Consider the following 15,278-nt stretch of genomic DNA (forward strand, 5'->3'; position numbering starts at 1 on the left):
CTAGAAGCAATTATCAGGAAATACTAATGAGAAAGAAGCAGAATGGCTTCTCAGCCTAAGACTAAAAGCAGACTTTAAAAAAAGTCTTTAAAAAGAACATGTTGGTTCAGGCTTTAAAGAGAACATGTTGCTATCACCACATGCTTTATCTGCATCATCTCAAAACTGAGTGCCTGGCTTTAGACTTTCACTGAAGACACAAAAGAACAGGAAATAATTCAACTGGATGTTTATGAGAAAATCTGTAGCTATAATGTAATCCTGACCTATAATGCTTCTTAAAATCCAATATATCCAGTATGCCAATATAAAATAATATACACAGTCCTTTAAATGCAACATTTTCATATAATTCTAACCCTACTCCCCACAGAAACAAGGCTCTCCAAGAGAGAGAGAATTTCCCAGTCTATTGTATTCATGACACCAGAAAATGGCTGGTGATTAAGGAGAAAATCCTGATCAAATCCACATGTATCCAATAAAATAAGAAAAAATAGGAAAGAATACAACCAATAACTGGACAATCATTCAAAGTCTAATGCATTTTTTCCATTGTGCACAAGGTGACTGTAGATTCTTCCAGAGGGGTATGAAAAGAAGTTGTTAAGTGGACACTGTAGCAGCCTCAACCTGTTGCCAGTGTGAGCCCAGAGTGGTCTCACGATCACGAATTCCCTGTGGGATCTGTAGTGAGGATGGCAACTTTCTATTGAAAGAGAAATGTCTACAAAAAATTACTTCAGGCTAAAGTAATGGAAAGGTCACAGAATAAGGTCGTCAAGAAGGATCTATCAATGCAGGGCAGAGTGCTCTCACCATCAGCTCCTGAAAAAAACCAAGGCAACACCTTTAAACCTCTCCTTGTTTAGGAGCAAATAGATGAATTATTTAGAGTGAAAGATTTAAATACTCACTGAAACAGCAGATGGTCAGAAAATTTAAAAATTACTTTGTTTATAATTTACAAGTCCACAATTATTATCAGTTTTCAGTTCTAACACGTGGATCATGAGACCAGATTTTTTAAAGGTGCAAGTGAAACAGAACAGCATTATTCAAACCAAAGGAAAATATTCTCTCAATAAACTTAGTCACTTCTATTAACTTTTTATTCTGACTATATTTCTGAACTGGAAAACAAGATGTCCCATATCTTTCCTTTAAGAAAAAGCCACCTCAATCCAAAGCCACCTGAAGTAATTTATCCTTTTCCCAGTATCTGTGCACCCTGGAGGAAACTGGCTCTTTTACTCACTGAAGTCATGCTCACAATATTTATGAGATGGAAAGAGGGCTTGTGCACACAAAAATCAGGATTCATGTCTTTTCTGGAGAACATTAGTGCCCATGAGAGCACACAATAGCCCATTTAGCTATAAAAAGATGGGGAGGATAGAGTACACTGCTAATGAAAGCACTTCAGAACATCAGCGTCAGTGATGTGCATTTATATCTATTTTAATCATCTACAATTCTCCACCATTTCTTTGACAGTTAAATAAATTTGACAAAAAATAAGAGATGCTTAGAGAAAGAAAATGTTGGATTTATTTCCAGGATTTTTTTCCTTCTCTCCTACGCTGAAGCAAAGGTCATGTCTTACTAGCAGACAGAGCTGAGTCTCTTAAAAATGCTTTTTCACTGTGAGAGTGACCAAACACTGGCAATTGGCTCTGGGTGGCACTGCTTTAGCAAAGGGAATGGAGCAGATGTGCTCCAGAGGTTCTGTCCAACCTCAGGCACTCTGTGCATCTGTGACATTGGCTGATTCCCTACATAAATGCCATACATCACCCAGCTCCAACAAATGGCATCTTATTATTTATGGTATTTAAAGAATTGTAAGAATATTTTATAGAGATAACAAAGTGGCAAAATGGATAGCTTAGTCAAGGCCATAGGCTTGTGATGATTAAAGAAAAAAACATCACTTGGGAAAAAGAAAATCTTCAGAGAGTGTGTATATATATATGTATATGAATTAGTCAAATGCTTTAAATGCAAATGTCCTTGGGTGGAAAAGGTCTTAATTGCTCATCAGGCTCTCCACCTGGGCCATATGTCAATATTTAAGCATACAAAATCTATCTCAATGTTGCTGTGGAAAGTTTAATACAGAATTCATTTGCTTTTGTGGAAGGACTCTGCTATTTTTAACCACTGATGTAACAATATATATTTTGCTAGAATCCTAACAAACCATCTTTTTGACTGAATGCTATAGGCCTTCAAGGGAGAATATTAAAGATCGATAACCACTTCACAGAAAATTAAAATTTTTCTTTGAAAAGCTGAGGTTACTGGATACACATCAATGTGTCAAATCAATTATGGGGAGAAAGCACAGGTGTAGTTAGTGCTGGAAGTCACTTCAGCATACCTGTGCAGATACACATTCTCTGAAGGCTGCTTTTGACTACTCGTTCCAGTTGCATTACACTTATGACACAAAGGGCAGAGCAGAAGGGCAGGAACACAGGCTTGTATGATACAGTCCAGACACATTAAACAGGCTATTTAAAACTAGAAGGCAGGTTTTACAGAACCTTTGGTAAGACCTACATACTATTGTCTTACTTCCACAAACTGTTTAAAGTTTGCTGAGAATTTTCTCTCTGGTGTAGATATCAACAAATCTCAATGGAATACTTGCTGTCACAGAAAAATGTGCTGGTTTTAAAGAGATGAGGGTGGAAATTCAATACTTCTGCTTTGGCAAAGATGATGTTCTGCTGTACCCAATATTGAACAATCCCCTACACAGTACTAGCCAAATGCCTGGGGCAATTTAAAAATGACAATTCCACTGATCTCCAAAATGGCAGAAAGTATAAAAACTGAACAGAAATTGTCCAACTTTCCCCAGCTATGGGTTTTTGCAACTACTGCAAATGCTCACTCTATTCACAGTCTGGATGAAGCACATTTGCCAACTAGTGCAAAACCCAACTGCCCTGATGACTATTCTTTATTTTTCTCTATGCCAGTTCACTGAACGTGGTCTGTCTCAGTGCAGATAAATCGTGGAGTGCTAATTCATTTACCCATGCCTCAACAACATTATTTTTCTTTACCAGAAAAAAAATATTAAGGCATTATAAGCACTCTAATGCGTGACATCATAGCATCAATCAGATGCAACCAGTATTTTTGCTCTAGTTTTAGAGGAAGACTAGAACTGGTTCCTATTAAGCAGCCTAGAGCTGCCACCTCTACAAACAAAAAGCAATTTTAAGAATTTTCTGGTCTAACACTCTCAAATTGAGTTACAAGGTAATTACTGTTCTTACTTGATATGAACTACACCATTCTGTATGATCCCATTATTATACTCTTGTAAACCTTTAAACAAGCTTTTGGCACAGTCAGTGTAAGTCAACTACCCTTAATTATTCTGATACCTTGATAGCACAACCCAACTTCAAATAAAGCTTCAGAAATCCTAAGTATTGCTTCAACATCTTTAACATCTTTGAAGGTGGAATTCTTCCCATCAGATAAATTTTAAGACAGAATGACAAGGAAGAGTTACAGACAAAAAAGACACTGAGAAGTCCCATTGCAGTCTGACAGACATTACTAATTTCATATTCAAAACAGCATTTTAAGGGAGAGGAAGAAGAAAACAATCACAAAAGGAACAGCACCAAACAAGACAAGACACAGAATTTGCTTTTGCAAAGCCTCCAAGAGCATGTTTTGGTTTTGCAGTATCAGTCCCCAGATCACTCTGGTTGTGGTTTTGAACTGTCAGCCTGTGGCAAGAAACTAATACCATTAAACCTCTTAAGAAGGATACCACAGAATGATAGGAAACAGCATCCTAGTTCAGCTCATGGCAAGAAATGCAGAAAGGCTGTGGATTGACTACAGGTCAAAATTACAAACTAGGAATAAAGAATCAAAAATCTGTCTAATAAATGCTGAAAGACCAGAACCAGCTGAGGTAGTGCTAACTTTGCCCTCCACTCAGATAGGTATTGGGCCAGATTATTAAAGAAGAAGTGTTAAAAGAAAGGAAGTCTTCAGACATCTTGAGTCTGCAGCTGCTTCTAAAAACACAAAAAATCTTCAAAGGAACTTGCAAGGCAAATGTCAAGAGGCAAATGTCTCTTGTTTCAAATTTTGTCATGCTAAGTTGGAGCACACAAATGTTTAAAATAGCACCTGACCCACAGTACACTATATATATCTGAAAGCAGGCACTGATTTGGGGTCAGCCTGGGTTTGCCTTCTCTTCCAGACAAGTAATGTGCATGTGGCACCCAGAAAATGCTGCAGAACAACAGGACAGGCAGAGTGGAACAGAATAATAAAATAACAACAGTTTGATTTTATTTGTCAAGGGACAGTTGAAATAATATTCTTTTACTTATTGCTCATAACTGAATGTTTCTGAGCTTAGGTACAACACTGCTGTGGTATTACTACAATGCTTAATATTTCCTCAGTGGTGGGCTAGAAAAGTTGAATCTGAGGACATCAATTTGGAAACAAGAATTAAACTGCCTACCCACATGACTGATGCAAAAAGCTCTGACGTAGTTTCTGATTCAGAAGCTATGCCTGCTGTGCCACTCTCTGCAATAAATTGCCTTTTACATAGATGGATAAGCAATCTAATCAAGTAAGGATTTAAAGCAGGACGTGCTTGAAGGAACTGCTGATTTTGCTTAAAGCCTACTATTGCTTTTTCGGGGTTTCCATACATGTTAAATAGTATATGAGATTTATCAGAGAGAAAAGGTGAGTACAAATACCTAGGCAGGCAAATAATGTGCTCAGATTTCTTTTTGTGCCACTCTCCTATTCATGGGGCATACTCCTGCCCATAAGAAACGTCATTTATCACCAAGATCTACATCAATTGCCAAGAGCAACCTCTTTTTAACACATTTGCATCACTGTCCCTTGTGAAATCATTTGCAGCAGAATGTCAGTCTCCTACCCAAATGACCTGCTTATTCTTTCCAAGCTTTTTCAGAACAACCATGGTCAGGTGACCTCTTTCTGGAACTCTCAGACTGGCTTCTCTTCCTCTGCCCCAGCATGAACAAGAGACAGCCAGCAGTATCCTTTCTCACACATCTGGAATTTGCTGCTACATTACAGTGCCTGAAACCCTTATGGGGCATTTGCACATCACACATTGGTCAAATATTAGGATGAAAGCCCTCACTTAAATTAAGTGCTGTCTTCTACCCTCTGGAGTGCTGTGAGTCTTCCAACTATCTATATGCTCCTATGACACCCACTGTTAAAGCTGGTGGACACCTGCAGGTAAGGACTAAAACACAGTTAAATTTTACCCTAAATTCCTACCACCATCTTTGCTGGACTTACAAAAATAACAAGAAAAGGCTGCTCTTAAAAGGCATAAGAGCCTGTTTTAAACACAGAAGCTGGATTTTTTAGTTTGGATTTTGCACATTATAACAATGGCTGTAAGCCTGCCTTTTAAGGTAGAAACTTCAATCATGGTCTGTATTTTAAGGAAACTCCAAATGTCCAACAGCTGGACTGTGATTTATCAGATTAACTGTGCAAAAATAGGTCATAATATTTTTAGCAATAGGAAAAATAGAGTGAAAAACAGCACCACATTATCTGTAAGAAGAATTAAACCCATGGGACAAATTCATAGCAAACTGGATCTCATTTGTATTGCTGCTTACAGAGCTACTTGTTTGATTCAGGGAAAAACTACCTTTGTCAGAGCTCTGTTATCTAAAGCAAAGATTAGCCATTGCTCAAGGTAGAAACTTTTCATGAAGAACTCTACAGCAGAGTGGAACAAGAAACTAAAACTATAATCAAGAAAGAAAATTAACTAAAACTATTTTCAACCATGTCTCCTTAGATGCAATTTATTAGTTAGACACTCTGTGTGAGATGTTCTTACCTCATTTATTTTTCAAATTTTCTACTGATTCAGACTTTCTAAGTCAATGGTTCCAACAAAAGGTATTTAATCAAACATCTGTCTTTTTACTGAGAGTTGTAGTATTTCCTGGGAATGCTACAAAGTGAAGTTTTATTAGAAGTTTACTTTCACACAGATTTTGCAGCTGTAAAAGATGTCCTTTTCCATGGGTTTAGGAAGAGTACAGAGACTAAGAAATTCAGTAATTTCAGAAGAGAATTTGAAACAGGCTGATCAGAGTGAGAAGGCTCAAAGCTAGGAGGATAGTGTATTCTTGAACACATGGGAATGAGGTCTGCAAACTTCATTAAAACCAACATGTAAAACAAAGTTTAGAGACAATATTATCAACAAGAAGAACATTGATACTGAAAGACATTGCATTATGGAAAACTATTTTATCTAGATCTAATATTTTACCCAGAAAAGACAGTACTTTAATTTGTGTTGCTTAGGAACTCCCAATTATGAGAACTTTGTTTTAATTGCTTTAAACTTTGCAATGCATTGAACAGTTTTTAGCACAGCGTAAACCACAAAAAGAAAAAAAAAATCAAGGTAAGGAAAAGCTGCTCAAGAGACTGCAACAAACATTTTCTTTGTGATTTCTTAGCTGCTCTCAACTTATTAGGAAAGAATACCTTAGTAATTTTAGGCTCTTTTTTGCCCCTAAAAATTAGTATTACATTTGAGATTAGGAGTCAGATTCTTGTAAACCACTCAGCAGTTACTAGACTTTTGGTCTCATGCCACTCCAAAGATTCTGGAATTCTTGTTCCACTTCAGTACATAGAAAGGAGAACAAAATTTACAAGAATACCCTCAGCAACAAGCATTAACATTACCAAGAATAGAAAGAAGAAATTGAAGTTTGAAGCAAAAACCCCAAGGGAATGATAGCAGTGCAAAAAGAAAACTAACTGAGCATCTCAAAGACCTCACAGTACTGACATCTTCTTTCTACAGAAATGATATGCTTTCAAATTATCAGTAAGATGTTGTTCCTCCCTGAATGACTCTACATCCACAGACTGAGATTGTGGATTGTGCCTAATAATTGTGGAGCACAGAAACACACAGTTAAGGACAATTACTAACCAGTTATCTTCTGGCTGCCTCCCAGTCCCTTCCACTATTTCTTGATCTCATCTCCAGCCCTCTCAAGCAGAAGCATATCTCTGTCATAACTCATACTTTGGGCAAATGAATCCACCACTATTCTCTGTCCATCCCTCCCTGTGTCTTAAATGCATCCTAATCCTTACTGCAGTGGCACACCTCCCTCCCTCATGTTTTGAAGAAATCAATGACTTATTTATTCAGCTGAACCTGGTTACTAGTGAAATTAATACATTAACTGCTACTTACTGCCACAACTTGTGCAAAAATGACTGTCCCATCTCTGACCTTTACATTTAACCATGTGTTATTTTTTTTTAAAGACAAACATTAGCAACATGATGTCCAAAACTGAGTGCAGCTGCCTTGCTGCAATAGCAGCAAACAGAGAAGTGTGAGTGCTGTACTGGAGGATCTCTGTGCTGCAGCACTGCCACAGCCAAGGGCAGGAATCTGGATGGAAGGAAAGGCCATTATCCCTCACAGCTGTCTGTCATTACAGCTCCCAGGGAAGAGGCAAACATAGGTCTGTTGTTACTGGATTCATCCACAGTCCAACTTGGATGCTGGAAAAAATGGGAGGAGCAGAGATATCAATTTGATAACTAACCAAGAACTAAAATGCATGACCACTAGGATACTGCCAACTTGATACCTATACTTTTCTCAGATCCTTGCTTCTGCAACCAATTTTTTAGCTATGGGATTTCTGAATGGTCTGTATCATGTAAATACTTACCAGGTAAACTAAATATCCAAAGGATAGGGTTTGCCTAAATCTCATTGTCAATTGTTGCATCCCTATAGCATGGAAGGCTCCAAATGTCAATTAACATATTTCAGGGAAGACATTTACAGCAGTATGATGATGCCACTGCACGGGATATACATGATTTGTCTTCCAAGGGTTCATTATAATTTAATTCAAAATTTAAGAATGTTGCCAGGTTTACTCTTCTATTTTTCAGCTGAGGAGTATATCAATAGGAAAAGTGAGATGATGTATTTTTGCTTTTGGTGGTAATTTCTCATCACAGAAATATATGTCTTTTTCTACATAAGTAGTTTGCATACCAACTTCATCCTGGATCTCCTCTGCCACAGCAGGCACATTGTAGAGGAATGAGAGAGACTGGTTCATGCGTTCGTATATCACACGTAGATGCGTCATAACCTACGGAAACAAAAGTATTCGAAGGAGGGCGATACTATGGATAATTGGACATTATCACAAATTTCACAGACTATAGGAAGCAAGACCATTTTCACTTGTGCAGGAATAAGATTTCAATATGCCCTATGTATCAAAACTGTCAAACCTATTACAAAACTCACCTCTCTCCTACAGCTGCTGAAAAATACCATTCTAGATGCTCTTCCATAGCCACCTGAAATCCCATGGAAATGCAGTAATTTAAAGTAAGGGTTTACATTTGCTGTGGGGCAGAACATGCACACAAGCAGCTATTGTGGCAGAAATCCACAGCTTCATTCTTCTTTCAGCAAAATTTACATTTGCCCCTACTCATAAGTTTTCACATAACACGTAAACCAAGTGAGGCACAGTGATTGCTGCATCAAAATGTTTCAGGTGTTTGGATTTATTTATTTATTTACTTCCTGATCCAAATACTGCAAAAAGAAACAGCTCTCCAAAGAAAAAGAAAAAAAAAAACTTAGCATTTACAAATTGCAAATATTTCAGCTGCAAACAAAAATATTTCCACCCAGAAGGATTACTGCATCCTCTCATTCAATTACAGCTGTATTGCCTCAAGTGCCCTCACATTGTTATGGGTTGAGTTATGACATTGTATGATACATGCTCCCCCAGGCTACTCTTCACAAGTATCACCTTTCTTCAGTAGAAGGAGAAATTGAGGTGCATCTTAGAAGACTGACAAGATAATTAGGCCTAACAGTAAAAGGAATTGCAGACAGCAATTTTAGTGAAATAGCAGCATGATTTCTTCAAATCTAAATATTTATGCTATTGAACTAAATATTTTGTCTTCCATTTTTCACTGAAAAACATTTCACTAACAGAACTCCCAGGCCACATTTCCCCAACCATCTGACCAATTCTAGACACAGAGATGCTATATCAATACTCATTCCTACAATGACATGTTAGACAATACACTGCACTTCTTGTATTTATATGTCAGTTTCTATTCTTCACTAGTGCTTCCACACAACCTGCACTCTGCAAAATTTCACTGATTTTTGTCATTAAATAACCCAATGAGACTTGGGAAAAAAAAAGTTATAGATGCTTAAGACAAGGCAAAGACAATAGTCACTGCAGAAGACTTTTAGAAGTGTGCATTTCTCACTCCAGCAATTTCAAGACAGCATGATCTCAATGTACACATTTGGCTGAAACAGATGTTTGAAACTCTAATCTGCTATCCAGGGAGGTACATGGTTTTGATTTTTCTTTTTGTGATGTCTGTCAGTCAGTTCAAAAACTGGCTGGAACAGTGCCTGACACTGAGTTCTACAGAGGGAACAGCAGCAGATTCCACAGATTCCAGCACACTGTTTTTACAGCTTATCCATTGCAACTCCAATATTAATTGCTGTTTTGAAAGCCAAATACATCTTCAATCTTGGGTGTTTTCTTTCTGCTTTCTTGCCCTCTATGATTTATGAAGACAAGATAAAAGATGTTCCAAAACATATGCATTGAGGTCTATAGTAACATTCAGCAGTTAAATGCCATGAAGGACAGCGTCTGTTTTAAAAGAACACATTAAACTTGAGTGCATCACAGTAATCACATTTATAGACATTACAAGTTCCTCTGCAATGACTATAGAAAGGTTGGTCACAATCAGATGGCTACACCACTTCTGGTTCTGCCACTTCAGCTGAGAGAAGCCCAACCATGTGCTGTTGCTAAATCTAATACTGAGGTTTTTCCAGAGGTATTATTTACCAAAGCACTAACAAAGGCTCACAGCATTAATGCTCTGGAAGGCTCCTCAGAACATGCCCATGATGATTCAAGGTCCAGATAGACAAAAAACCTGTATTCAGTTCTTCTCAGAAGAAAAATCATACTTCCATTACTCTATCACTTTGCCTTCTGATGGAAAACAGATTGTTTATGATTGCATTTAAAGCTGTCCATGGAAAGGAGCTGGGTATTTTATAAAAAATAGTTTGACAGAAATTTCACAATAGCTATGAACTAACACAACCTCACTAACCATCAGTGGGGATTACCTGAGATCTGATTTGGGCAGCTTTCTTTGGGTCTACCATGCGGACATGTTCAAAGTGTTTGAGAGTGTGCTGTCTGTCCTTCTGCTCAGCACGCACATACTTCTTCAGCATGTTGAATACATGACGAGGCTACGGGGAAAGAAAAAGAACAAAAAACCATCAGTTTAGAATGACACATGTTTTCATTTTTCATTTCTTGCACTGGAGATGTTTCCCAAGCCAAAAGCCCTTGGTGCTATCTTCTGAAAACAACTCCGACTACTATAAGGAAGATCTTCTCAACTGAACACCATCAGGATGCACCATTAAATAGTAGTTGTAGGCAGTAGATAATGTTCCTGAGAAGGGTGTTCAGATTTCTATGTTTCTATGAATAACCAATCCCCAGACTTGACTGCAAAACTTAAGGAAAAAAAAACAACACAATGTTCCTGCCCTGTCACTATTGCTACACCACCAGAGGAGAAAACAGAGGAAAAGAACTAGAGAGCTGAGGTACAGAACATACATATCCAGAACACACACATCCAAAACATACAACTGACTGAAAACCCGTAAGAAAAAAGAGACATCTGCCCAGTTTTCTGAAGTTTCTCAGCTTACATGCCAGATTCTGCAAAAATATGAAGTCTATTGCAAATAATATTAATTAGTAAGACCTAATGGATATATGCCTTCAGGCATGTAACTGAATACAAAGAAAGAAAAGGAAAGGAAAGGGAGGGAGGAAGGGAAGGGAGGGAGGGAGGGAGGGAGGGAGGGAGGGAGGGAGGGAGGGAGGGAGGGAGGGAGGGAGGGAGGGAGGGAGGGAGGGAGGGAGGGAGGGAGGAAGGAAGGAAGGAAGGAAGGAAGGAAGGAAGGAAGGAAGGAAGGAAGGAAGGAAGGAAGGAAGGAAGGAAGGAAGGAAGGAAGGAAGGAAGGAAGGAAGGAAGGAAGGAAGGAAGGAAGGAAGGAAGGAAGGAAGGAAGGAAGGAAGGAAGGAAGGAAGGAAGGAAGGAAGGAAGGAAGGAAGGAAGGAAGGAAGGAAGGAAAAGAAAGGAAGGAAAAGAAAAGAAGGAAAGGGAAGGAAAGAAAGGGAAGGAAAGAAAGGGAAGGAAAGAAAGGGAAGGAAAGAAAGGGAAGGAAAGAAAGGGAAGGAAAGAAAGGGAAGGAAAGAAAGGGAAGGAAAGAAAGGGAAGGAAAGAAAGGGAAGGAAAGAAAGGGAAGGAAAGAAAGGGAAGGAAAGAAAAGCAGCTGAAGGGAACTTGAAAATATACACAGTGATGGCAGAGCACTGAAGGCTAAGACATGTATTGCTATGTACTTTCCTGCACTGCACAATAATACAGTGCCAAAACAGGAAATGATCTCCAGCATCCAGCTAGGACACCCATCTTTAACTCTGAGATTATATGGATTCTGGAAATGCAGTCCCCCTTCTCTCCATTCCCACTTGTGGTGCTGTGCTTGTGCATCCTACCTGAAGCAGCCAAGCAGTGAGAAGGAACAGAAAGATGACCTTACTGTGCAGCAGATTAAAGAATGAACAGAAGTGATAAAGAGCCTGTCTAGGCACTGAGAATGACACAGGGAAGAAGGTATGGAAGTGATAAAAAAAGTGTCAGAAGCTCTGTGCACAGCTTTCCAAAGCAGGAAGAACTGTGGGTGAAGGTGAAGTTTTAAGATTTAGATTCATGGACAAATATAGAGCACAAACTGATTTAACATTTACACAAGAGATGAATACTAAGATATGGAGTCCAAAAATTTCAGAATCTCTTCAGTTTAAGAGAAGCAACAGATTCAAAAATGTCTGAGGAAAGCAAACCAAAGGTTATTTGAAGAAGATATGTCAGACAGAAATAGAGATGTGAAGCCATGTCTTGCCAGAGAATTAAACTTAGTGTCTCCATTGCATGAGAGAAATAACTCAAAGTCCCCAAACCCAAGTACTCTCAGATGAAGTTGCAAGAAACTCTGGACAAATGCTGGAAACCGAGTAATCCTCACAACCTTGTGGGAATGGCCAAACAACTGAAATGCCAACTGTAAAGCTCTATTGAAATGAAGGCTAGAAGACCAGGAAGTTTAATAACAAGGGGAAAATTTTGAAGACAAGAACATTTAACTACCTTTCCTGATAATTCAACTTTTCTTGCCCCCAAGACACGTCCAGGTAACAGGCTAGGGCTATGTTGATTAGTTAGGAATAATATGGATACTGTGTACTCCAAAACTCTGGACTGGCTGGCAAGAAGCTTAAATCCACAGTCTCATGGCACACACTATTGAGGCAAATGCAGCAAAAAAACCACACCTGATAAGATGTGAACCTACCAATTATTTTAAGCACACACTGTAACACCATTTGCTCCCATCCAATTTATTCCAAAGCTCCTCCTTCTCAGAAGATTCAAACAACTGTTTTTATCTACAACTGACATTGATGGTAGCCCTTCTTACAAGCTATTATAACCATCCAGCAGATGTGCTCATGTCTTTGGGTATTTAATAGTTGTTAGCTTAAAATCCCAATGATGCTGGAGAATGTTGTTGAAGTACTATTTTATATAGCTTTCCTGAGTACCTGGGGACTTGCATGCATTCAATACCTGTGGATAGGTTCACAGACAATATCTCTGGGCTACACAGACTACCTAGGGTGACAATGCACCATTAAGAACTAATGTTCTGCCTAGAACTGTAGAGAATATGCCTTGTCTCTTATTTGAAAGATGAGTCATTCTGTGGTCTTGTATATTAGATCTAAAATGCCCATAATCCAGTTTCTACCAAGTTATATATAAACATGCAGATGTCCCTATACTGATCCTAATCTGCTATTTCAGATTTTAAGGGAGTGATGAAACAGTGCTGTTTCATTGAGCTTGGAAAATGGAAACGTCACATGTAGTTTGCATGGCTAAAATCTCTCCTCATGGAAAAAATAAAAATCTCTTCTTGTGGAAATCCAAAATATTTACTACAAAGAAACCACACTAAAACCATTAGAAAGCAGGTCTATGTATTGAAAATACAATTTCCTGGCTTTGTGCCATGGAACTTCCATGGGAAATTCTAAGCTGGCTTGTCATTTTGATCAAAATTCACTCTAAATCAAAGAGGAAACTTTCACAATGCTATTTAACCTTGTCTTTAGAGAAAAATCAATCATCAGTCCCTTCCAATTACTGCTCTTGCAATGTGCAACAATTGCTTCTTTTCATTCACTATTCTGAATACCTTGTGTATCATATTCAGTACATATTTCACTCACTACATTATTAACTTGCAGGTCATGTTTCATCGTGGAGAAGTACTTCATTTTAGAAACATTCAAGAAAAGTTGAACTGAATGAGTGCAAACACTTACTCATGGGCAAGACAAAAAAATCCCCATCCAGATACCTATTCTTTGGAGTTAAAAATGCCTTCTTATAATTTCTACTAGTTTGCAACAAAACATGTTATCTCACACATCAAAATCACAGTGCTACAATGGTGCCTAAGACTTACATTTGCCTCCTCTCTCAAGGACTCCTCTGGTGACCAAATAAAATGAAAACCATTTGAATCAATCTCATTATTTGTTTTTCACTATTTCAACTTACTGAACTTTGACAAATTAGGACAAATTTTGTTTCTGCTCACTATTTTAAACCACTTAATTCTAGATACAACAAACCTGCCAGGGTTTAAAATGACATTCTGGAAAATGGAATTAGCTGACCACCTTTCTTGAAATCTGACTTTGTATAAAAACAGAGCTGAAATCCATGCTATTCATAAAAAACCTACAAAATTAAGTATATGTGAAGAATTCCACAGCTGGAAATTAATGGGTTTGGAGAAGCAGAGCTGAAGGGTAGAGTATTAGAACTGGACTGCTGTTTCCTGCTGCACAGGAGGATTTTTATCACCAATTCAGCAGCAACACTTTGGCCTGCCTCCAGCTGCATACCTCCACAGCAACCTCCTTGGACTCAGGAAATGCTTTGAGCTTCCCAAACTCTGAGACACTGAGCATGGGCCCCCCTGCAGATTCCTCTTCCCTGTCCAAACAGCCAAACCAGACTATTTTCAACCTGCCCTGTGCTCTCTCTGTGAACAGGCACTGCTCCCAAGAATAACAGGTACCAGAGTAAGTTCTGAAGAAAAAAAAAATGGGGAAAAAAAATCAGATTGATTAATGTACATTACAGGGTTTATCTCAATGATCCTGCTCTTCTAAGCAAGAATTTCTATTTCAGTAAAATAGTGCTGAATTAGAGGAGAAGCATTTTAAACTGATTTTAAGGATTATATGCTCATTTTAATTTATGTGCAAAGTAAAGAGGTTAATTAATTATCTTTCAAAGTTTTCCTGTATGTTTCCCTCATCTAAAACCCTTTATTTCATCAATTTTCTTTTCTGCTTGTCTTTGTCACCCACCACCACCTTCCCACAGATAATGTCCCTCTCTGACCATCAAAGATTAGAAAGGAATACATAAATCCACAAAAATTTGACATGCACATGAAAGAGGGAATAGAAGCAAATTACAGAATCAATCTGCTCACAGAGAATGATGGATTTGAATTCCCCTATTTATTGTAAAAAATAGGGAAAATTTCCAAATGTTTTAAAAACTAGAGGCATATTGCTTCCAGCTGCCACTAATCCTCCTTTCCTGTAGTAAGCCCACCAAGGATGATGAAACAATATACTATTTTGACACTGGATACTGAACAGCTGCACCTCATTTTCAAAGGCAGCAAAGTACAACAGCACAGCTAAGCTGCATCAGGAATCAAGAATGAGGATTAAATTTTGAGTTTCTGTGGAGCCTGCATGACAGTGCTTCTGAGAACAGAACAAGAGTATAAATATTGGTTTTGCTTAATTTTGTTTTCTTGTACACCTTGAAACAATTTCATCTCTGTGTGCTCCCTCTCTCCCTTGCTGCCCTGAGTGGTACTCAGAGGCACACCTCTGAAACTGCACTGGGCAATCATCCATGTAACACATGAAAAAAGCCTGCAG

General features: G+C 38.3%; 1 protein-coding gene across 4 annotated transcripts in view; it reads right to left on the minus strand.

Moving 5' to 3' along the window:
• APP (amyloid beta precursor protein) overlaps window positions 1-15,278 on the minus strand; it is a 199,095-nt gene that overhangs the window by 33,685 nt on the left and 150,132 nt on the right. For all 4 annotated transcript variants that reach the window (XM_066571952.1, XM_066571954.1, XM_066571951.1 and 1 more), the window contains 2 exons: window positions 10,277-10,405; window positions 8,120-8,219 (listed from right to left, as the gene is read on the minus strand). In XM_066571952.1, the coding sequence (XP_066428049.1) occupies window positions 8,120-8,219; window positions 10,277-10,405 (229 nt within the window). The remainder of the gene's footprint in view (window positions 1-8,119; window positions 8,220-10,276; window positions 10,406-15,278) is intronic.

Source organism: Molothrus aeneus, chromosome 2 (genome assembly GCF_037042795.1).
Source record: "Molothrus aeneus isolate 106 chromosome 2, BPBGC_Maene_1.0, whole genome shotgun sequence".
NCBI lineage: Eukaryota > Metazoa > Chordata > Aves > Passeriformes > Icteridae > Molothrus > Molothrus aeneus.